Source organism: Hydractinia symbiolongicarpus, chromosome 11 (genome assembly GCF_029227915.1).
Source record: "Hydractinia symbiolongicarpus strain clone_291-10 chromosome 11, HSymV2.1, whole genome shotgun sequence".
Lineage (NCBI taxonomy): Eukaryota > Metazoa > Cnidaria > Hydrozoa > Anthoathecata > Hydractiniidae > Hydractinia > Hydractinia symbiolongicarpus.
This window is the reverse complement of record NC_079885.1, coordinates 20,985,393-21,010,442: the sequence shown is the minus strand read 5'-3', so window position 1 is coordinate 21,010,442 and position 25,050 is coordinate 20,985,393. Positions and strand designations below refer to the sequence as shown.

General features: G+C 33.0%; 3 protein-coding genes across 4 annotated transcripts; 2 read left to right on the top strand and 1 right to left on the bottom strand.

Annotated features, from left to right (window-relative positions):
- Positions 1 to 4: 4 nt before the first annotated feature.
- LOC130614435 (uncharacterized) lies at positions 5 to 2,731 on the bottom strand. Its single transcript, XM_057435864.1, has 2 exons — positions 2,607 to 2,731; positions 5 to 1,679 (listed from the first exon to the last, which is right to left on the bottom strand). The coding sequence occupies exons 1-2, from the start codon at positions 2,610 to 2,612 to the stop codon at positions 546 to 548; spliced, it is 1,140 nt and encodes a 379-aa protein (XP_057291847.1). The 5' UTR covers positions 2,613 to 2,731; the 3' UTR covers positions 5 to 545.
- Positions 2,732 to 4,450: 1,719 nt separating this feature from the next.
- On the top strand, positions 4,451 to 11,584 carry LOC130614585 (tartrate-resistant acid phosphatase type 5-like). 2 transcript variants are annotated; one of them, XM_057436011.1, is made up of 8 exons: positions 4,451 to 4,973; positions 6,885 to 7,131; positions 7,703 to 7,778; positions 7,956 to 8,021; positions 8,117 to 8,264; positions 8,681 to 8,787; positions 9,614 to 10,751; positions 11,310 to 11,584. In XM_057436011.1, exons 1-7 carry the CDS (start codon positions 4,794 to 4,796, stop codon positions 10,710 to 10,712), a joined length of 1,923 nt encoding a protein of 640 aa, XP_057291994.1. In that variant the 5' UTR covers positions 4,451 to 4,793; the 3' UTR covers positions 10,713 to 10,751; positions 11,310 to 11,584. The 2 variants fall into 2 exon arrangements, with proteins under 2 accessions (XP_057291994.1, XP_057291995.1); XM_057436012.1 differs by having other exon boundaries at positions 4,452 to 4,973; positions 9,614 to 9,902; positions 11,310 to 11,578.
- A 7,438-nt stretch (positions 11,585 to 19,022) lies between these two features.
- LOC130613503 (von Willebrand factor A domain-containing protein 7-like) lies at positions 19,023 to 23,334 on the top strand. Its single transcript, XM_057434836.1, has 4 exons — positions 19,023 to 20,003; positions 20,381 to 20,704; positions 21,013 to 21,486; positions 21,678 to 23,334. The coding sequence occupies exons 1-4, from the start codon at positions 19,799 to 19,801 to the stop codon at positions 21,878 to 21,880; spliced, it is 1,206 nt and encodes a 401-aa protein (XP_057290819.1). The 5' UTR covers positions 19,023 to 19,798; the 3' UTR covers positions 21,881 to 23,334.
- Positions 23,335 to 25,050: the final 1,716 nt, after the last annotated feature.

The window sequence follows — 25,050 nt, the reverse complement described above, 5'->3', positions numbered from 1 at the left end:
GACAGTAATTAATAATGTATAATTCAAGTATAATGATTTTTCCTAATTTATAACGCATCAATAAAATCGTTATCCCTCGACAGTATCGCTTCAAAAAAACATTCTTATTTCTCCTGCGGCTAATACAAACTTGAGGTTGCGTTCTTTTTATGGAACAATTACCTTCCAAAATATAATAAGATTTTTTACTAACTCGCAGCAAAATAAAAATACCACAGTAAGTCCATGAGTTCTTATTGCTATTGTCGTTGTTGTTGTTGCGTCTACTGTTGTTGTTGTTGTTGTTGTTGCGTCTGCGTCTGCTACTGTTGTTGCCGTTGTTGTTGCGTCTACTGTTGTTGTTGTTGTTGTTGTTGTTGTTGCGTCTGCTGTTGTTGTTGTTGTTTTTGCGTCTGCGTCTGCTGTTGTTGTTGTCGTTGTTGTTGTTGCGTCTACTGTTGTTGTTGTTGTTGTTGTTGTTGCGTCTGCTGTTGCAATTACATTTGTAATTCTTATTGTTGCCTAATTTGCCATTTGTTTCCCACTAATACACAAGGCTATTTATGTTAGTGGAAAAATATAAACTTTATTATAGCCTCTTGAACTCTAGCCTGTGCTTCTTCACTTTTGAAATGATCAATAAATAATTCAAAAACTTCCTTGAATGACCTATGGTATCTCATTTTCCCAACACTGTCCATTATTTTCGATATCATTGTCAATGCGTCTGGCAGCTCACCACTTCTTGTGAAGATGTAATGTAAATCTTCGACCGTTCCTTCGTCTTCCCATTGGATTTCTCTTTGGTACAATGATTTATCGAAAGCTAAATGTCTTATCAAGTAATTTGGACTGTTGTTACTGCAAAACTGTCTTGTTTTTAATGGATACCATTGCCGTGTAAGTTCTGTCGTTACAATAGTTTGAATGCATTGCTGCGTGCTCGCAGTTAAGCCCAGTATTGTGTATTTGTTCTCAAATCTGTGTCTAAAATGAAACAAAGTGTAGCGAAGTTCCCCAAATTCGCAATCGTAGGCTTCAATTTTCTCGACGTACCGATCGTTTTTAACAATCGATTTCGGATTTACGCATTTCACGTAGTTTATTCTGTCAAACATCGAGTTACATTTCCCAGGAGATTCTAACATGATTTCGATTTTAAACTCTTCAAAAAATGACCAGTTTTTTCGCTTGAAAGATATGTACTTCATCCAGTTGTCCGAAGAATCTAAGAAAATTGGACCGTCATTTTCTACGTTGATATTAAAGTGTTTCAGCTGTGGGTATTTCTTTCCTGTGACTAACACTCTCGCCACGGGTTGTAAGCAATTATCAATAAATTCTACTATGTAAAAGTTCATAGGTTTAATAAAATCAAGAGACGTTGTAAAAAAGCGTATATTGCCATGTTTCTCAGCTTGGTTGTTTTGAAAATCATCTGCATTGACCCACAAAATTCTTACGTCTTGAAGGGGATGATAAGTGGAGCTTGGAAATCTTGTTACGCATGAATGATCATTAACTTTAAATGATTTTAATTCCGTCATTAAGATATTGTTAGCATTTTCGAATGTAGTGACATGTGAGAGGGTTTCGAAGGAGATTGGGTTAGCATATTCGACTGACTGCAGCCATGATTGATAGGTCAAGTTTTCTTCCGGTATGTGCATTGCCGTGCTCTCAAATGATTTCCAGTTTTTCTAGAAAAGTATACTTTTAATGCAAAAGGAGAAACATTTGTTTCTTAAAATTAAACTTAAGTAGCCTTTACATGGACGCCACATGAGATTTCAAATCGCAATGAAATTTCGTCGTGTTTGTGCAAACTGAGCTTGCGCCATAAATTTCAACGCAAGCGCAATAACTTAGTACAGTAGTAGTAGTATGTGTAATAGTTTTGTTTCTGGTAAATTATATTTTTAAGGGCAAAATAAAATCAACATCGAAATGAGTTTCATGACTTCCGAAACTATGTAAACAATTAAATTGTTTTTTTTTTATTTCGCCGCTGAAACGAAACTTTGTGGACGGCAGCTTTATGATGTCACAATTTCACATAAATAGAAAAAATTTCAAGTCCTGTATTTTGGAAGTCAAAAGAAATGTTTTTTAAAAAAATAAAAAGATTCTTAGACAACATGTCAAGCTCTTTTAAATGTGTTTAAATTGTTTTATCGTGGAAAGTAAACAACGAGAGAAAAAAAATGTTTTTGTTTTTTATGAATTTAATCACGACTAGCTTACGTATTATTCCATCAAGAAAACTATGGCTTTCATGTAAAAATACTGCATAGAAAAGAGGCTTTTATACGCTTCTGATTTCACGTTCCAGCTTAAACATTAAATATGTTCTCAAGATGTCACAACTAGTTTATTAGAAGAAGGATCTTTTTCTCTCAGCTTGACAAGCGAACGAACAAACAGTCTCTCGGTACAAATATTCATTTTTATGGAATAAATAGACATGTGCGAACTAACAATTTGAAGCAATGTGTTGAATCAGTACAACAACGCCATGCTTTTAAGCCCTTCAGAAATTAGCTACCTTACTGAAAGGGTTGATATCGCTATGTCGGTTGTTGTGCGTGTTTTAACGTTAAAGTATAGTAGATAAAAAAACACTTTACCTCCATTTTTCTTTTTAAAAGCTTTGCTTATGATCCGTCCAACCTGAACTTTTTGCAAACATAATACAACAGCAACTTAATAGCACCATAATTACTTAAGCTTACGAGAATGACAAAAATTGCTGGCCAACAATAATGTATTATGTGTTTTTGATTCCAATGACATTACAATACGAAGCATGATTTAATTGATTGATACGTTGATTCATTTCTCAATAAAAAGATGTTTATCATATTTAAAACCAATACTGGTAACAAAGGAGGTTTGTTTTATAAATACTCTCGGTGGCCAAAGGTTCATTTTATGAAGATTTCTTTGCTTATTCAACATTCATCAAAGGTCTGGGGAAACTACCGGACATTTTTTTTTGGACAACGTTTTGAGATACATTTGAAAAGAGGCAACAACTTTGATATCTGTAAACATATAAATAAGAATGGAGAATAAACTAGATAGGAAGCTTTTTCAATTTTAGACCATGGACGTATTATTTTATATCGTTCACAATTTCGTCCCCAGCACCATTTGTTTTCCACTATGCTACTCGCTTCTGACTGTAACAGTTGGTTGACATTTGGCTTACTTAGGGCCACTTACCTAAAGCCAAAGTTCTAATCTTCTTTTTCCTCAAATTTTAATCAAGCTTTCTCGCTGAAACAGTAATATCAACAGTAATACCTTCCATTCATTTTTCGGTTCTGAATGATAAAATTCGCAACTAATTTCAACTTCTGAAAATAATCTCTCGTGCAGGTCTGAAAGGTAAGAAAAACGTATACCTTGAAGCTAAAGATATGTGTTTTGTCAAAAGATACATAATAAATTCCGTGACAAATTTAAAGTACTTGACTATTCACTAAATCTAATCCAACTTAAAAAATAATAATTAGGCAATCACTGCATGACATACAAGCCAAATTTTTTTACTATAGATTGTTAACAGCAGTTTGTTTTTTGACCAGTCAAAACAGTCCTTTTCTTCCACAGATATAACCATAAAAATAAAGTTTGTTTAGAAGCTGCGATACATACAAATCTAAGTCCACGTTTACCTGTTGCAGATAGAAGTCTGTACCGGAAATGAGTCCGTTAGGGAAGTCAAGAAGAGACAATACTAACACATTTTTCAAAATACAAAATTTTAATTTAAAATACGCGAACTTTTTTAGAGTGCAGTATATAACTTTCTTCACTTTTTATAACATTTTTGTTTATTTGGAAATGTTATCTGTTTTGAATAAAAGGTTACTTTCTCAAAACAAACAAACAAACAAGCCGACTGGATTTTGATCACGTGATGTTGAGGAAAGGTCTAAAAAAAGACAAATAGGGGTTACAAATAGAAGTTACAAAACAGGACAAAAAGTTTATAAATCGATGCAGGGATTACAATTTTTTGATATCATCTTCATCCTCATTTAAAGCTTTCCTCTTCCACAACCATACCGAAGCACATATCAGTAAGAACACCTGTTTTCCTTTTATCCGCATTCTGTATTTTTTCTTACTATTTTTTATACCCTTTTCCACCAATGTTGTAGATCTAATAGAACTGAAGAACGCTGACCGTTGATTTTATAGTCAATATGTTTAAAAATGTAACGAAGTAACATTAACTTGGAATGTATGTACATTTTGAAGATGACCCAACCTCGTTTCAAGACCTACAACTACAAAGAACCAACGTGCTAGTTCCCAAACCTCTTTTTTGAAGCACAGTGTAAGGTGTAGGTGTTTGCACAGTTTGTTACCTTGATTTGCTCGGTACGCATAAAATAAATGCCAACTATTCATTAAGCAAACTCAACTTGAGCATAATATGCCTATCTGCGCGCATGCGTTAAATGAGCAAACACAAATTGGAACGCAGTGCAGAAAATTGGGCATGATTATTGAGCAGAATTTTTTTAAAATAAAAACACATCAAACTTTTAGGATAAGAACTTCGGAAGAACATGCAAAAAGGAGTCGAACGCATTGATTGGAATTATTTTGTGTAACTTTTACACGGGAATGTGGAATGCTGACATATAAATAAACGGCATATAACGTTAATTACTGTTACTCGATTCCAGCTAACCAGTACATATCTTGTTGTTACGCAAGCCTAGCAACAAAAAAAATAGAATTGTCAATAACATGACATCATGTGATGACACAACAAAGAGGAGAATTAAAAAGACGTAATGGACATTTTATTTCTCAGTTTGTTAACTTTTATTGTGGTGCACTATGAAAGCTCTGTGGTCGACTGTAGAAAGTCCTCTAGTGAGCTGTGCTTTCCAATCATCGGAGACATTGGTGGCGTTCCACACCCTCCGTACCAGACGCCTTCGCAAAAAAAAGTTGCAAATCTTCTCGGAAAGGTAAGTTGAAGGTTGCGTATTGATTTTTCAACACTTTACTGTTATTTTTGTTAAGAACTTTTCCTCTTCCTATTTGCAGTAGTGATATGATTCTAAAAACTAGAAAAAACTATTTACGTAACAATTTTCTAAGAATGGTTATTGATGGTCAACGGTTTATTATGATTAAAAACACTTTATTAAGATGTCGGATCATATCCGAGATCTTATTAAAACCGGCTGCATTTTCCTTGTCCTCGATCTTCGACCGATTTCTTTAAGAGATGATCGCCTTAACGTCACAGCGTCATGCCCTGCGACCTGGCCTCGGCTGTGTTCGCATCCGTGTGTGAAATATGGATAAGTTCGTGTTTAAGTCAATTCGATCAGAAATACTATTAAAGGCTGTTAATTAAATATTTGATGAGCTATATGTTAGATACTCCGTTAAATTTGCCTTTTTACCTATTTTTACAAGGCGTTGTTAAGAAATGAGCAGAAGTCTATCCTGTAGCCGTCTTCATTATTCATCATGATCTTGAAATGAAGAAACTTACTTTTGATAAATCATAAAAAATTGCAAATTCATCGTCAGTTCTTGCTCTGGTAAAGGGGCTTACTTTAACCTCTGATTAACATATGGAAAACTTATAATTGCAAATCCGCACATGCATAAATATAAATGAAGTTAAAAATCCGAAATTTCTCAGTCTGCAAGGGCTTTTCAGTTTTCAATTAAAACACTGCTAGTGTATATAGTGTAGAAAGCATTTTTAGTCATATAATCTTGAGCGTTGCTTGTTCACATGAAAGAATTTTTGTAAGGTTTTTGAAAGAAGTAATTCTCAGAAGATAGACAACTGATTTGTTTTCTTGGCTTTGGTCTTACCTTTAAGCATAATTATTGTTGATACTTAAAATCCAAATCGTATTTTCAATTCTAATGTATAATGTCAGGTTGAAATTTGCAACATGGAGAGGACTTTATGACCAATCGTCTGATTTCTTTTGAAATGTATTAAAAAATTAAATGATGTTGTATGATTTTGTCCTTGTCCGACAGTCTCGCTTTTATCTTTAACGTGTCTCTGGAAAAAAAAAGTTGTATAGTGACGGGCTATTGATGAGGAGGTCTTAATATGAACTCGGTTAGACGTCTGGCTTGGCTTGTTGGGCTGTAATTAGCCTGCTTGTAATCTCGGCTATTTTAACAAATTGTCAATTAAAGAACCTATCATATAGCAAGTATCAGATTTCTCACCGAAAATGTCCGAAACTTTCATCAAAAAAGCGAACAAGGTGTTAGTGATCAGGTATTATTTATGAAAAATTATCGCTTAGAAACTTTTGTGTGCATGTTTTTATTAGATTTTTCTTTTTTTATAATAACTGGACCAATTTAGGACTGCGGTATCCCCTGCTAATAAATATAATTCATCTGTACAAAACTGCACTTATCTACTGGAGGTGCCCGGTAACAGTTTCATTAGTTACGAAATTGACGAGATGGAATTTCAATCATTTCTTTTTAAATTTAGTGGAAGCAAAGATATACACATCCGTGTTCAGAAAATTTCCTCTAAAATAAAAAATTCTTGGTTATTCCCTGGCAATACATTTGCATGAATCGGATTTTAATTTTTGTCTCGTTTACTAAACAGAAAACATAGCCAACAAATTAAAGCAGTTTTTCTTCCTTAAATTCTAAATTTTAATAATACGATCCAATTCTAATCACCTCCACACTACAGTTGTATTAAATGTTCTTCAGAATGTATTGACGGGCCTTTACAGAGGTTAAGGAAATAAATTTGAAACTTAATTGGCATGTTACTTCATTGGTTAGGTTGTATCTTCAGAAATCTTGACAGATAATCAGCGTTAAGAAACATATAACATATAATGGTTTTTCCTTTGCATGTTTTTCCTTAGGTAACAGCAAAGTTGAATTGCAAATTCATTGTTGGAGTCGGTGATAACTTTTATTTTACTGGTGTTAAAAACGTGAACGATCCTCGTTTTCTTTTAACATTTGAACGCACTTACTCAGATCCTTCACTGAATATACCTTGGTATATGATTGCTGGGAACCATGACCACGCGCAGAATATTTCCGCTCAAATCGAATACACCAAAGTATCAACCCGTTGGAAATATCCAGATTATTATTATTCAGTTGGTAAGGATAGAAATAAAATAGATTTAATTTCCACATATTTATTAAAGTACAGCTATCCTGCTTTTTATGTGTGCAAGCCAAAATGGTAACTATCTTCAGTATCGGCCTTAAATGAAGAACTGCGTTATATTTCTACGTTGTTCTCGTCGTAATCTCGCTAAATGGAGCGCCAAAACTGCTTTTATTCAGTGTGACGTTCATAGATTTTTCATCAATCGGCACAGGATACAACTGTTGCTAAATTCTTAAGCCGATAAATGTTTTTGGAGTTGTAAGTTTATATTTCGACAATAGCGAATTTTGTTTATAATAATACCTTTTCTATTAGTTATTTCATGCCTCTACTTAAAACATGATAATTCTTTTCACTGAGAGGGTTTTAGGTTTTCATAAAGCTATTTTTTATTATGGAATAAAACTCCTGGAATAAGGTTTTGTGCCACTGTTTTTATCTAAGTTTAAGTTGTTGACCTTTAATGTTTTCCCCTCTAATTAAGCGCAAGAACATCACGGTTAATAAGAGAAATTATTGTATAAATGATACAAATGATAGTCTTCAAAATGTTCTTAGTTTATCCCATCCCAGACTCCAACAAAACGGTGGAAATTGTAATGATAGATACAACCATGTTATGTTGGTATAACAAGTACGTTTTACTTCGTTTTTATTTTTTGACTTATTTTTATTTTTCTTGTCTCTTTTGTTCTTGTTCTTGTTCTTCTTGGAAGTGCACCTAACTTGAAACCATTAAGGCTTATTCTCAGTAACAATTAGTAAAATTTGTAAAAATAAATTCGCTGTATTGGAATTATACGTATTTTAGAAAAAGCGGTTCTCCACCACCGGAGGTGCAATATAAATGGATAGAAAACAAATTAAAAGATTCAAGGTAAATTCACAGTAATTTTGAAAATTAACATTTTTTAGTTCAGTTATTTTTATTGGTATTATGGTAACATAAAGTTGGTAACATGATTTTTGCAGGGCAGATTACTTGATTGTTGCTGGACATCATCCTGTACTTTCTGCCGGTACCCATGGAAACACACCATGTTTAATAGAAAAACTAAAACCGTTGTTTGAAAAATATGACGTAACTGCATATTTTAGTGGACACGACCATAATCTGCAGGTAATTTCGCCATACAGTTCTTATATGGTTTTAACATAACTAATTCCTTCAGGATTGTTCCGCAGATAACAACTCTAGTAGCTAAAATTTCACCACTTAGCCTTACTAGACTTGTGGTAGCTAGATCTGCGACTCGTATCTCAGAGATTGTTAATATCATACTCTGATATTTGGCAGCTACCTTCCCTATGTTCACTATCCAGATATTTTTTTTAGAATGCGCCATTTATAATTAAGTTATATTTTAACATTAAAAAGGTCGACGAGTTTGGCAGATATCGGATGTTATTACTTTATATGTCCAAAGTTTGTCAAAAACGTAATATTTTTGACTAATGATGTTATTATAGAGGCCGATACATCAAATTTTGATTTTGTTTGGCATTTCTGTCCTGACTATTTATCTTTACTTTTAGCATATCAAAGAAAAAGATTCATCTGTTCACTATTTTATCAGTGGGAGCGGTAACTTTGTTGACTCACGAATGACCAGTAAAAATAAACTTTCGCCTTCCTCACTCAAGTAAGACTCCAGAGTTTGATATTAGTTTATTAGTATTACTTAACACATGACTTATCGGTAAAGAGTCGGAAAAAAAATCGCCGAAATGTCGGGGAAAAGTCCGGACAGAGTCAGCAATAAGGCGGCAAAAAGGCGCCAAAACAGAACATTCTTTTATTTTTTTCTGGCAAGGATTTTTTCTACGCACGACGGCGTGAGTACGCCTCACAAATAAGATCAAAAGTCAGTATTTGTTAAGAGTGTCCTAAAATGCATTGTAAGACTTGCAAAAAACACATTTCTTTGTATAATCTTTTTAAATTTTGTCAATGATGGAATTTAAAGTTTTCCTCAGGAGATCCTAGACTTTATCGTGTATAAAACTAAAATTCGGGACATAATAAACATTGAGATAAAGGCTGGCTATTTTTAATAAAACTGACCATAAAAAATAGCCAGAGAAAGGGGATGTAAGATGAGAAGCAAAAAAATGTAATGTTTCCTTCTGCGTGATATGTGACGCTACTAATTAGCATTACAAAGGGATAAAAACCAATCAGTTTTGCTGGTGACGTCAGTTAGTTGTGAAAGATTTGTTTTTGAGTTGCAAGAATTTTACCAGAAATTGTATCTGTAGAAACTCTTATGTCCATATTGACATGTTTATCCAGGGACGGATCCTTTTAAAATGGTCGTCTTAAGTTTTATTATTTCGTTTAGTTGATCATAATATTTTTTACAGTTAATGCAAATGAGATTAACCTAACATTAACAAACCTAACCTAACATTAAAAATTTTTTCGGTAATCTTAAATATTAACAAGTAACGAATGTTTTAAATTTTTAGGTTTGAGCATGGTTTGTTTGGAGGTTTTATTTTAGCGCGTGTGAACAAGGATTTTATGGAATTGCATTACACAAACACTGAACCAAAGAAACTTTATCAGCTTAAAATTAAACCTAGATTACGTAAAAACTTTAAAGAATACTACGAAAAAATCAACCCTGCTAAAATAAAGTTTAAAATGCCTTCGTTGACACAAAAGTTAGTTGGAAATCCGTCTCAAGCTGTCGCTAATACGCCACGTAAACCACCTTCAATGTTTCAATCGAACATCGATCACCAACTGAAAAAGGTACCATTATTAAGCTATAAATACACACATAAACACTCAAACACTAATAATTCACAGAACACAAACATTAACCGTACTAACAAGCAACATAAAAATATAAAGAACACCAAACTAAAGAAAAACATTACGGCGGATTCCAACAAGTCTAACACGACGAAACTAAATTACCGACATTCAACGACTTTATCACACGACAATCAACCGACACTTTCATATACGAGAAGTTACTATACGAGTTACCCATACGCTAACGACGGCTCATTGCAGAACATACGCTCCTCATATACGTATAATCAACAGAGACAGTATAATCCCAACATATACAATCCATATAGCAATACAATTCAACAGCAGTTAAGAACAGACACTACATATCAACAAACATCACCACCACTCTTTCCTTTAACAAGCTATACTTCTAATTCTGACTTTTATTACAATATGATACAACCCAAAGGTAGTGAAATTAACTATTATCCCAGAGTTTATGCACCAACACGTTTCCAAGCTAAAATAAAAAAGACGTATTTATATAAATCTCAGAATGCATTCTCGCAATACCCACTGTTAGACAACCCATCCGTGCTATATCACAAATATGTAGGAGAGAGTAGGATGTACACAGAAAAATCGAACTTATCAAATACTGTTTCAGCAAATCTCTCTAAAAATCCTGAAAATGATCTTCAAAATCCTCTTAAATTGTTATCTGACTTTTATGCCGTGCAAGGCGACTCGAAAAAGAAAATTGACTCTGCGCAACGACTATGGACCTTTTTAAGATCAAACACTGCAAAAAACTCCTCATAAATCCATACATAAAATACATGATGTGAAGCATAACGCAAGGTATATCTAAAAACTGTAACTAAGGAAAGAATTAACCGACATTTGTTAGTAGGATTCCGTTAAATAGATTAGAAAAAAATAATTTTCGGGGGCATAAGTTAAAAGTTTTATACGGGAAACATGAATAAAATTTGATTTTGGTTGCTGCACTCAATTGGGGGCTAAAAACCTGTCAATTTTGGTCATCCCAATTCGACAGCCAAATCAAAAAATGTGTGTCTCCTTTCACTGAGAACATCGTCCACATTGTAATGGACCATAGTGTAATAGTTTTTGGCGCGAAAAAATGTCTTTTATTCTGTCGCGAAGCCAAAACAAACATATTATTTACAAAAGAGATACAAGAGTGCAGTTAATTGTTAAACGCTTAAGATAAGTCCAGTTTTCTTGGTTCTTACTTAACAGAGTTTTACTGGTATAACAAATTTCAACTCACGTTTTAAACTGCAATTTTAAATAAACTTTACATAAATTGACTCCAATTTATTAACACACAAAAACTGCGGTCCTAAGAAAAATATTTTTATTTTAAAATATATATGTATATTTATTTTATAGAAAATTTTCTGGTCGACCTGGATTCTTGGTAGCCATATTAAGTCTGTAAAAAATGAAGATAAAGGCTTATCACTGCAACACATGGTTCCAGTAACATAGACAAGTAAAAGATGCAAACAGATGGGAATGAGTACTGACCAAACCATTGTGCACAGAAGACGCTTCAGTACACGTTGATTGCCATATCATAGATAAAATATGGTAGACTTTGCTTTTTCCTGGTTTGCTGGCATATTTTTAAGTAAAACCAAATTGTATTTTTTAGGTAAAATGTAGTTAGCTATTGAAGTTTATTTTTTTATAAACATAGCTGGTACATCATAGCAAAAATCTTATTTTTGTAAAAAGGTGTTTTAGATTGACACGGTTGGTAGGTGACACATTCTAAAATTTATATAAAGACAAAAAGCTTGATTCAAAATTTTAGCATCAAGAAATACCACCAGAATAATTAGTGTTCACAAATTATTTTTCGCACTTTTAGTGCTGCTTATATCACTTATTTTTTTTTGTTAATTTCAAAGAAAGTTGCGAACATTTGTTTACATGTGTTGTTGTTATATTTTGTTATTGTTGTTGTTTTTTGTGTTGTCTTGCAATTTTTGTATATCGTCGCTGTTATTTCTTTTTCTAAATTTTCTAATTATTTAATTTGCTACTTACAGACCACTTTTTTGTTATATTAAATCGCACTATCTAACGGTATGTGTAAATATACTCATTTATATAAAAAAATAATTCTCACTGCTATGTTCTTTTAGCATATGTTTAACCCTACATTATGCTTTGCGACCATTCTTTTAGCATAGGCTCCGTTTTTCAAAGGTGTATTGTTTGTATAATATTGACAACATTTGCTTAAAAATATTCAAATTAGGTATTTTTTTTTTATATTTTTCAACGGTTTAGTTATAATCAATGATCTTCCCGGGGATTCAATTAGTCAAAATCGATAAGTTTAAGTCGTGTGCGCTTTTTAATGTGCTAATAGAAAGTGAAACGTCAGGTAAAGGTAAAAAATAGGAAAAGAAACATTAGAAGAAATTATGCATTTCTGACTATTTTTTAGGAAACAATAAAATAGCTATATGACACTACTAAAAACATATTTTGGCTATCGAAAAAAAAAAAGGAAACAAGCTTAAAATATATTTCTGCAAGAGATATTCCCTAGAGCCCAGACCTGTGTAGTAAGTTAAGCTGTGTAGTAAGTTAAATTATCAATATTTAAACGTGTTCTTATTTAAGCTATATCCCAAGCTTTTAATGACACCAATTTTTGCTGAGTTATGCACAGACTTGTAAATGACCTTGGCAGGTCGTTTAGTGGCTTGTAATGCGTACGCGACGGCAAGCGCAAATAACGGCTGTGGAGCATTATTGGGTCGATTACGTTTGACTATTTTAACTAATTTCCAAGAGCTGTAATTTTCTAAAAAAGATAACGAACATATTGTGCGCTCAACATGGTGTTGCTTAGTTACTCTGTTGTATTTCCCATGCAGACGTTTTCCAGAAAATCAAAGTTCTTATGTTATCGCTCTTGAACAAGAGAGGTAAGGAAAAAACAATCGTACAAAAATAAGGGCCTTTTCTGGGCCAACAATCAACAACACAGTTGCTATGGCATCTTCCAAAAGGTGAATTCAAATACTTATTTATGAAAAGTTGCTAAAAAGAAAAATATTAAAGTTTCAGCCATGTTGGAGCAGTATGGGAGGTTTTAGTACAACAAATGGTGTGTCGAGCAGTGTGTGTTTTTCATCTTTTCACACAGGGTTATTGCGATTTATCTAATTATTTTTCTTATTTTTGCCCTCACACTACCATTTAATGCTATCGTCACATACTCCATTTTTCACTTTCTACATTCTCAGTTTGCTTTTAACTAATTTTACTAATTTTTCTATCATATATTTAGTGTTTACTATCAATAGGAAGAACGTTAACAGCAGTTTTATTGTGCATATTGTTTGTATATATGACTGAAGTCATATATACAAACAATATATATTCCGTGTAAATATTCATGAAAAAAAAATTGGTATAATATAAATAGTTGGTGGTGCACACCTCCAGTACAACTAGGATTAATGCATCTTTCCCGAATTTCATAAATTATTATGACGTTATTCTGTGGTTCTGTGCTCTTCAAATAAGGATATTCGGATAGAATATTAAATTATCATGCAAAAAATAAAGTTTTTAGAGCAATATAATATTCTGGTTGGATTTTATTTAGATTTAAAGAAAATTATCATTTTGAAAACGAGGCTGTTCTTGGAAAGCTCGGCTATGTAAAGGGTTTTACCGTAACTTTCAGCTCGGAATTGAGGCACTTAACGGACAGAAATATTTACGAAATTAGGTAATTTGTTCTACCTTTTGCTAAGGAACATAGGGATAGAAATCATTTTCAGTATCGACCTCTTTAATTGAGTTTGGCATAATTAGGAAATTCGGGAAAAATCTATTAAAATGTTTATTTTGATTCACTCTCGTAGTCATTTAGATAATTAGGTAGTAACACTCTGCCACAGGAAACCGTGATGTGAAGCATATTCTATATAAAGGTTATTTTTGTTTTAAAATGAGATCAAGATTATATAGTTGTTATTCATCGAAGTCACACGCACAGATTAAATGAGGAAGATCGCTTAATTAATCGTAAATGAAATCTTTGTATTTTTAGCACTTTTGTTGTTCACTAGAAAAGTAAACACGGGATACTAAGACACGTAATCGTGTTCGTAATCTATTTTATTAATGGCTTTATTCTATCTGTCTGTTCACAAGAAATGAAAGTTGCGCTACGGACACACGAAATAACATATTTTAATCGGCTTTGTTAAAAAAAGATGGGCCGACTCGTTAAACAGCTAGTCTATATTGCAAATCACGCGGTCTATATGTAACCCAAAAATTGTGGCTGCAAGTAGCGATTGGTAAATTTCCATACCCACGAATAATATTTTTATTGCTTTTGGGAAAGAAATTTGAACTTTTTATTGCTAAATTAGGCAAGCATTTTATATATAAAAAAAAAACATTCATTATTAGCAGGTGGTGAATCTTTGGTTGTGTAATAATCAGCAGATTAACTGTTTCCCTGAAAAATAAAAAATGAATTTCATGAATGATGGAGATCAAACTAAATCGACGCAAGAAATAAATTTTATTTGTATTGTACGACCTCGTTTTGAAGTTGTAATTCTAAATCTGATTAGTTAAGATGTTTTCATTCACGTTGGTTTTTCTGCTGTTCATGCGCAGGACAAACATTCTCTTTGTTGTTGAAAAAATTTCTTTTCAGAACAAAATCCAAGAAGTTCCGCTTGTGATTACATTATGTATCATCTTTGATGTTTTCGTCACAAAACAAACTTCAATGGTTCCTGACACAACAAGCTTACCAAGCGGATGTCAATGAAAAAAAACTATAATGCACTTGAGAATCTAAGTCCTAAAACAGTTATCAAAGTTCTTTAAAACACGTTTCCCGAATTGCATGTTTTTTTAAAATTTTAAAATTTTGATGTTTTGACTTTAAGACCATATTCAGCATCATAGAATTGGTGTGTGTATAAATGTTTTACTTAATCCGACATGTAAAAGTGCTGTTTTGGTGGTGCTAATGTTACGGTCAAAGTCTTCTTAATTTTTTATTTGTACTAATAAGCTTCTATTTCATGAAGAGGTCAATTAGTACAAAATTAAAAAAAAAATTTTAATTTTGTTTGAAAAAGTTTAGAAATAGCAGCGGTCGTTAATGAAAACTGATTCGGGAAAGTTGTATTAGATTATTTTTTTAAAAAAATAAAATAATGAATAATAATAACAATAGTAATAAAAATAATGAATATTTTCGGACAGAAAAACCTGTGGATCTTTGTTTTCTGAAATTTGTGTCTGCCGAAAGTTTTTTTGTCCGAAAATTTTAGTTCTTAATGTACTTTTTTTACTGCCTTTCAATCCTTACTGTGTATTTCCAGGTCGGTCAAAATTGTTACCGTCAGGTAACAGCCGGATTTTTTAAATGCACGACATATTTCCTATGACGTCGTTTTAAACCCAATCACCTGTTTCGATATATACAAACGCGTTTAATATATAAGGAATTGTATAACGCAATATTCGCGCAAAGATACGATAAATAGAAACGAAATCATTAGGAATGTAACTATAGTGTTGTTGTTTGAAATATTTCGAATCGAAATGACGAAACTTGTGTAGGAGAAAAATCTTGCTTCCTTTTTAGACTGGCGACATGGCCAGGTTAATGAAGTTTAGCCAACAAATATTCCTCCTCCTAGGATATAATAAAGGTCAAAAAAGATGCACTCTCTTGTATTATTGCGCATTTTTTTAAACTGTGTTATGAAAATATGACATAACTTTCAAAGAAGCATAACAGTACCAGTTTGTGATGTTTAAAACAGGAAATGACATTTTCTATCTGGAAATGGAGTAAAGTGAATCGCTAAACATTATAGAAAAAACCTTATGCAATATCAAAATATCCACAGCAAGAATGGATACAAATGCCAGATCAATAACTTCAATGTAGTTTCATTAACACTTATACTAAACCATATAATAACACAAACCTTTAAAGCTCGAAAATTTACATCAGATTAAAAAGAACGTTTGAAGCTTCCAACGACTTTTTTGTGCATGTGTAGATCATAAAAAATAACCGTGTGCGGTTGAAAGGCCATGGATGATTATAGAAGCAACGTAAAAGAACAGTCTTCATTGTTCGAAATTCTTAGCAGGCGTTAAAGATGTAGTATATGCTTCGATTTGCGCAAGCATTGCATACAAAGAACATTTATATTATAAAAAGGTCTTAAATAACGTTTTGAGGCTTTAAAATAGCTTGAGTTTTCCTTAAGCTTGAGCGTTCACAAAATATGTACTGATAGCAGAGAAAAATGTTACAATCTCTAGGAGAATAGATGCTCCTCACAAACATATAAATACATTGAAACAGTATGTCTGACAGAAACGAATTCATATTAATTACAACTTCAAATTTCTTTTCGGGTAAATGTCTTAAAACTGCTTCAGAACAAAGTAAGATTACAAAGGACTTTGTATCCAAGAACAATGTCACAGTTTTCACTGTAAAGTAAGTAACGTGGGGTTAGAAGTGAACCAAATTTGCCAATCGTATTACAAATTTAAATTCAACAAGCAACGAAATACATTTCCATCAGTCCTATTGTTTTCTAGGAACATCCAAACAGCATGTTTTACCTTTAGATCAGGAGACATGGGCATCATGATATTTTTGGCAGTACAGTGGTTTTGTGGCAAAATGAAACAGTTATTTAAGTACAATGAACAACAAAATATTGAAGCATCGTCAAACAATGAAACCAGGAGTGTTAACTGCGTGGTAGAGAAACAATTAAATACCACATGCAATCGACACTATTGATGAGAGACACCTTATTGCTACTTACCTGTTGCTAGGTAATCTTAACAACATAATTATTCAATAATTACTATAGGCCGCTATTATGAAATGAGTAATATTGATTAGCAAATCGTATCCCGAGGCCTGGTTCTTACACGTATTGTGGTATCTGTCATTGTAGACAATGAACAGGTCCGCTATAAATGGAAACCGTCGTTGTGGGTTAACTTGGAGTCTGTCAAATCAAAATGGTTTCATTGTTCAAGAAAGGTGTTACGGATGCCATCATCTTTTAATAGGGAAAAATGCGAAAGATGGCATTCATTTTAATTACAAGACGAAAAACAACAGTTTTAAATTTTGGTGATCAGAACAGATATGAAGATCTACAGCGTTACTGCTTTTATTTGTGTCTATGTTTTCCTTGGTAAGTGATTCTTCATTTTATATTACCTTTCGCCGTTGACATCTAAATGGTTTGTAATTGTTGATCTTTGTACACCTTTTTAGTGGCAATCATGTAACATCTGACACATATCTGAATGTGCTTTAAGGGCAGAAATATTCGCGAAATTTAATATCTTGTTAAATCTGCGAAACTTTAATTCCGATATTTTTTTTATTCAAGGGATAACTTGTCCGATTATAAAAAGACAAAAGAGGGGACAGGGTTAAGAAAACTTCATGAAACTCATAAATACAATGTGAAACAACTTTTTTCTATTTTATAGATGCTGTCTTGGCTCAATTACCACAAATCCCATGTAAGTATATGAAAAGGTTTTATTCAATCTTTTATTGTTCGTTATAACGCAATCTCGAGTCGCTTGTATATAACTCTAATCGGACCCTTAACCCTTGTCTTTAAAAGAGAATACTGATTTGGTTAACCTTGAGCTTCTAACGAACTGCGTAACATGCACAAGGCAAAATGTTTCTGACGTCATTAAAACATTTCTCTCAGGTTCCAATGAAATGTGTAAAGGTCTATCCAATGGCAATCACGAATACTTTGATCCTGCCCAACCTAACCAAATTACAAACCCAGCATATTTTCTGAGCTGCGTACACGGCATAGCCTACTGTAGATTCTGTTGGCCGCTCACACTGCAATATAGTGCTGCGTGTGACAAATGTCTATTCAAGAAAACAGATCGATGTTTTCCCACAAATGGCGATGGTTCTGGTGAAGGTAAGAATATAATTATTGTTTCTTATCTGTTGGTTTTTTTTTTAAAGAGTTGATGAAAACAATTACAAAATAAAAAAAGTGTTTCCCACTTTTAAGTAAAATAAATCATATAGGTTACGATACGATTTTTAACGTCATAGCTCTGGCTTGACATGTATCTATTTTTGTCCACAAAGAATGTTGAAGTAGTTTTACACTTACAACTATTGTGTTTCCTACTTACTTCTAATTTTATTGTCAATGACATCCTAAATAGTTTATTTGTTTGTTGCCAAGACGCACAACAGTGTAACGACAACGTTATTCGCGAGGGCGCAAGGCAAAAATATCATTCTCAAAAGTGCGAGGTCAAAACACTATTTACAACGGCGCAAAAGGAAAATATCATTCGCGAGGGCGCAAGAGATATACAAGAAGCGCAGTAATTTATTTATTCTCGCCGTATTTTTTTACAAGGAAGAGTGTGGTCTTCTAGACTAACAGCAAAGACCATTCAACTTTCATGACAGCCATATTTGCCTCTTTGATTGTATCTATATATTCCCTAAATTTTGTTTATCAAATAAATTTACAATTCTATACTCGCTCAATTTTGGCCGCGCATGCGTATTTTAGCGTATCTACATACAAACTATAACTACTGCAAAGCCTCTCGAAATTCATTGTTTTAAAATTCTTCTGTTATTTTCTTACCATAAATTCAGTACTACTACATAGTCTGCACGTAAGTCATTTAGGCTTCCTGAAGTCCTGTGTTAATGACATCTTTGTTCAGGTCAAATTCTTTTGACTTTTAATCGGAAAAACTGCAGCACACCAAAAGAAATAAATTTGGAAAATGTCTATTACATAAACAAAATAAATCTTTAAAACACATGCAGATATCTTTTAAATAATTTTTAAGTCTAACGATGCTGTGCTTTGCGCAAAGAAATACCGACATAGGCAGCTTGCATTTATGAATATAGAATTTGCCAGTGTTGCCTTATAATCATAAAATCTTATTTCACAATGACAAAAGATAAATTTTTGGCAGACTTATCAATTCATTTTGTCTCGTTTAACCATTATAGGTACATGGGGACAATGGAGTATTTATGGCAACTGCAATGTTGATTGTGGACCAGGAACAAAGAGTAGAACTCGAACATGCATAAAGCCAACTCAAGATGCAACGTGTACAGGCCAAAGTAAAGATTTTATGAAATGCCAGAAACAGTTTTGCGAAGGTGAAATAAAGTTTATGATGCGTTTTTCTTCTTATATTATTCCGTTGCATCATTTCATTTCGTCACAGTGATAAATTAACTCTATTCTGCAGGGACCTCTGGTTTTACCAATGTTTACAGTACTGTAATCAAGACTCTTCAAAAGTTTTTTAATACAGAATATCCAGATAAACAAAAGACAGGTAAACGAATTTTTTTTATTTCTTTTCACTTAATTAACCAAAAGTAGCTAGGACCAATCATCAAAGGCGTTTGCGATTAGTCCCATTTTATATCATTTAGCTAATGATTGACTCTTCTTCTAGGAAAATTCCAAAGAGCTCTTTTTCAAGTCCAAAAAGCTTCGGCATTAATGAGAAATCTTGGCGATCCTGAATCATTTGGAAATACTTCAGAAGAAAGATTAGCTAAATTTAAAGAGATCTTCGCTATGGCAGTAAATTCAGATCACTTTTCGTTTGCACGCAGTACACTTGGAAAAGCACTATATGTTAACATACAGGTTAGAAGACCGTAATTTGTCCACACGTTCTGCAGTTTCTTATTACAGGTTGTTGTTTATTGCTAACATTACTCCTAATCTTGCTTTAAGATTCTAATCAAAGAGCAAAGGACTCCTGACGAAATATGCAATGGAGGTGTTGAAATGCTGAAAGAATTAAAGAATAAATCATCACCTAATTTTGATCTCGTGTTTGGCAGTGGTGGTGAATCAACTCTGATGTTTACGATTGATACAACTGGTTCAATGTCAGCGGAGATATATGCAGCAAGGCAAATGGTATCTGCAATTATTAACGTTGTTAAAGAACAACCCGTAGATTGCATTGTGGCTCCTTTCAATGATCCTTGTACGTATTCAACGAGATTGGTTTTGTATCTTAAATTATCTGATGATTTTTTCTTTTTATAAAAACGAAAATAAATACAGATTTAAATGCGAGTATGAAAGATTGAAATTTATCGTTGAACTATCTGAACGTGATGCTAGGTTCTGTCCAACTGATTCATTTTTGCGTTTGAAATTCTCACTCGGTTTTCCTTAATTAAACAAATTTTCAGCTCTACCTGTGCGTGGAATCTTTTTGTATATTGTTTTGCAAAAACTGGATATAACTTTTCATGGAAAGTTTCAGACTCAGAAATATTCATTTGTTGAGAACACTTTTAAACTCAATAATTTGAGAGTTCAAGCTTTCCGTTTAAGAAAATATAACGTTTTCTTTAGCGGCTGGACCAGTTACAAAGAGAGCTTCCTCTCAACTTGAACAATGTGTCAATGACATAGCTGCATTGCGAGCACATGGTGGTGATGACTGTCCAGAACATTCATATGGAGGCATGATCGAGGCGCTTAAAAGTCAACCAAAATTTGGTAGCTCTATGTTTGTGTTTACGGATGCGTCCGCAAAAGATGCGACGTTAGAAAATTCTTTAACTTTGAAATCATTAGCTGAATCACAGTCTATCACTATCAATTTCTTATTGACAGACGGTCAAAGTTGTTTAGAAGGCGATACCAAATACAAAGAGATAGCTGACTTGACAGGAGGTAAGTGTAGCCTAGAAAAATGCACTCTTTTGTTGGAACATTCCGGCACCTACCTAATCAGACTCTGCAGCGTTGAAAAATTAAGGCTCGGGCCAACAGCTTTGAGTCTCTAATACCTTCAAAAGGACTGCATATTGGTTTTGGGTTAACAAATTGAACAAAAAGAAGTAAAGCTAATGCCGGAAGGGAGTTTTAGTATTGCATTTAATCAAAATATGATGATTATAGATCAGGAAAAGTAAACGCCATTTTGTCTCCATGCTACTACCTGATGAAATTCCATTTAAGAATAGATTCTTTGATTTGAGGACCTGTTGTTTTCCTTTTGTTTTATTTGTCATGGAAATATTTTTCTTTAGGTCATGTTTTCTCTCTGAAGGAGAAAGAACTGCCAAATCTTGTGGCATATGTAAAATCAAGCTTATTTATTGACACGTCCATAGCGGTTAAAGGTAAAAGTGAATCAACCAAAGAAACATTTCAAGTTGACAGCAATATTTTTATATTAATAATAACAGTGACAGTCACCAACAATGCTGATTCAGTGACTCTATTGACACCAAATAATTCTCCTTATACCCAGAACATCACCACGATCTCAAATATAAAGATATTCGAGGTTGTCAATCCTGTTCCAGGTGAATGGTCGATTACATATGAGGATGCAGTTGGAAATTTAACATTTGGTGTCGAAGCAATATCCAAAGAACCAATTGAATTTTCATTTAATATGCAAGCTGAGGTGAAGGGAACGACATACGCTGTGTTTAATCCCATTGATGGTTAGTTGCTGAAGTGATTTATTCTCTCATCTGAAATAATCACCGAATATTCTTTATACTTTATCTTGAATTTAACCGATGCTCTTTTTTGGCCCTTCCTTTAGAAAGCCGTTAACTCAAACAGTGGTGACCGCCTTTGTTCCCTACAAATATAGCTGATTATTTATTAAATTGACATATTATTTTTTCAGGTCAAGAAAATGATCTCATTATTCGAGTTGCTGGTGGAAATATAATTCAGATTCCCACCCTTAGAGTTGATGTTGTAATGGAAAGCGGAGATGTTATAATTCCTGATTTAAAGCTAGAACGAACAGATACAGATTTCGTATTTAGGACAAAATTTGTGCCACCTCCTTTTCCATTAAAGCTACTTCTAAAAGGTATTAATTAATGCATTATTGATACGCAGCACTTTATTTATTATTTTCCAATCTCTTTAATAATAGCCGTCGTCTGTCTGTGCGTCCGCGAAAGCGGCGTCCCGTAAGGGAAACACGAAATTCTCAAAATGCGCACGAATATCAAATGCGATATATTTTTATCCACTTTGTTCCGACGGGTAAATTTAAAGGACGAGCATACGCAACGGGCGACCCTGTGGATTTTTCCACGGGTTAACGACTTATATTATTATATTTCCATTATTTATGGAAATTTAAATTCAATTTAATGAAGGCGTAATTTCTTCCTATTTTAAAATGCACAATGTTCCTATTAACAAAAAAGTTGAATTTTATATATATATAGACTTTGAACTATTGCAAAATGTTATAATTTCCAAATGAATGTCGAACGTTTTTTTGCAGCTTCAAGCCCAGGAAATAAAGGGGGTCCCATATTAAAGCAGGACGCTTTGTTGGACATTTTACTGTGCATTCTATCATTTCAAAATAATCAAAATTAATTCTTCATTTCTTTCAGGTCAAAAAAAAGATGGCACACGATTTCAAAGAGTTTCAAGAGAACTTATAAGTGTTCAGCGATCTTTCTTCCAAGTAGCAAAAGCTGGTAACGAATTGACAGCCCGCTTGGGCGATCAAGATGTTGACATTAAAATACAAGTATTGAACACAGGGACACCTACGAATTATGATTTCGCAATCAGAACAAGCCTCGGAAGGATTTCCCCTCAAAGGATATCCAAAACAATTGATGGTATCGATTTTCTTGACTTTAAATTCCAAGTACCTACAAGCCGATCGGCAGTTGGAAAGCTTGCAACGATAAGTATCACAACAAGATCACCTCAACGACCAATCGAATTTATTTTTGACTTATTTTTAGTTGAGTAATGTTGGATGAGCTTTCTTCATAAAAATATTGCAAAGAGAGATATTGAGCTTTGCCTAACAATGTGTCTTGGGCTCGTTATAAAAAAAGAAAGGTGTAAAAAAATTGTGATTTTATGTTTATGTGTTGACAAATTTATAGTTGTGGGAAATATTAATATGTATGACATAATATATTTAATGTATGTGTAAAAAAGTATTTGATAAAATACGCAGCCAAAGGTTATCAGCTTCAAATTTGACTGCACTATCCGATAGAACAACTTACCATGTGTAACGAGACGCGTATTCCGAATTGAATCGAATCACACGACGAATTGGAAGTCTGGTAACTTGAACTTGTGTCACACCATTTTCTTTCGTTCTAGCGGTTAGAACTCTCATTTTGATTCAGAATTTCAGACTTTTCGAATATTTGTTCTAAGCTTTTTGCTTTATTTCTAGTGCTTTCATTAAATGTACCATGTTACGGAATTTCCTTAGCGATATGTTGCTTCGCACTTATAGGCGACGTCTTCTTTTTAATAGGAGCTAGTTAATAAAAAAATTAAAACTAACATCTGCCAAAAAAAAGTATGCAGACTTTTAAGAAAATGCTGATCTTGAATTAAACTTTTTGAAGTTAAAAAAATGCCTTCGATAGTAGGGAACTTCGCTTCTTGTAGGGCACATATAAGAAGCTGAGAAAAGCTTTAAAAAACTCAAGTGTTTACTTATGATTCTTCAGTTAAACACATAACAAGAATAATAAAGATTTTGGCTTCAATTTCTTCAAAAAATAAGCACATCCAACTTCAGGCAAACTTTGGAAGTTCTTGTAAAAAATCACTTCAAAATCAAACAAAGCTTACAAAATAAATTCCGAATTTAGTGAATGTAAAAATTTTTGTTTTTTAAGTACAAATCGGTTTGTATTCACTTAAAAAAACTTTTTGAAATTTGTGATTTTTGCATCATAAAATTGTTTCTGTTATTTTTTCAAAATAGTTCGATTAAAGGCGCTCAAATAACTCAAATAAATGTGGTCGAATCGATAGATGGCGTTTTTATGAAAATTGGTTTCCACTTAAATTTGACCATGCCTCGATCGATGGCTATTGATTTAAATTTATTTAAAAAAACAACACAAATTTGATATGAAATAATGATATTGAGCATGTATATAGAATTTCATGGCATATACGATAAAAAAAATTCTTAGCCATTTGCCTCCAAACTCTTTGCTTTGTAGGACTTTTTAAGAAAGAACTTATTCTACAAATATTATCTCAAATTCCTTATCATTCATCGGCTAATAATTACTTATCAATGATGCATTTTCATCTTTTAACGGTTGCTCGAGTTAAATAGTGTATTGATGTTGTTGCATCAAATATGCAATTAAATTTTCGTTTGTTTATAATGTTTTCTGCCATCTTTCACTTTTTCCGCTTTTCAGTGACTCATTTCTTTGTTGATTTGTGTACATCACGTGAGTATAAATCAATCTCATTGGATAAATTACAATCGATCGACGAAAAGTAAAAAGCAATCCTACTTTTGAATTCGACCGAATTTGATGCAATGTTATATTTTTAGTAACATCGATGCTATCGACGTCGATCGATTCGACCACTTCGTTTGAGTGGAAACCTGCCTTAATGAACAATTTTTATTAAATAATATGGTAAGATATGATTATATATGATTAATAATTATGATTAATAAAAAATATATTTCAATATATAGGCAACACCACGTGAATTTTCCGTAACTGTGTCTTTGCACGTACTTATAACAAAGAAAGTGCATTCAGGAAACAATAAAAGTTAATTAGCTGTGACAAAGGCTTTTGTAAAACCACAAAAAAGACTGAAAAAAAGTTTAACAAATGTGATGTGTTACTGGGGTTATTCATTTAGTCAAAAAACAATATCCTTAGCCTGTCACAGAAAAGCAAAATTAACATACTATTGTCGAGTTTATTTTGTTCGTTTAAAATAACGCTGGCTCTATTCACTCTGGCCTTAACTCCACCACACTCAGATTTTGACCTAAGGGACATTAATCAGTTACAGTGTTGACTAGCCTGATTATAATTGTTCAAGTTGTTATTATTTTCAAAGTTGTTGTGTTCATTCGCCGATATTTCTTACTTTCATCTATATATTTGTAGTTAATCTGTCTTGATTTGTTAGGATATTTAGCCAAAAAAGGTCTCAGAAGGTGACCTTTATATCATTAATTCATCCAAGTATATGTGTTTAATTGGTAAACCCAAAAGTGAAATAAT

Coding starts and splice junctions, on each gene's coding strand:
- LOC130614585 (XM_057436011.1), top strand. CDS start 4,794: ATGGACATTTTATTTCTCAGTTTGTTAACTTTTATTGTGGTGCACTAT. Junction 4,974..6,884: donor TTGCAAATCTTCTCGGAAAG/GTAAGTTGAAGG, acceptor GTTTTTCCTTAG/GTAACAGCAAAGTTGAATTG. Junction 8,265..8,680: donor GACACGACCATAATCTGCAG/GTAATTTCGCCA, acceptor CTTTACTTTTAG/CATATCAAAGAAAAAGATTC.
- LOC130613503 (XM_057434836.1), top strand. CDS start 19,799: ATGCTGAAAGAATTAAAGAATAAATCATCACCTAATTTTGATCTCGTG. Junction 20,004..20,380: donor GGCTCCTTTCAATGATCCTT/GTACGTATTCAA, acceptor CGTTTTCTTTAG/CGGCTGGACCAGTTACAAAG. Junction 20,705..21,012: donor GATAGCTGACTTGACAGGAG/GTAAGTGTAGCC, acceptor CTTTGATTTGAG/GACCTGTTGTTTTCCTTTTG.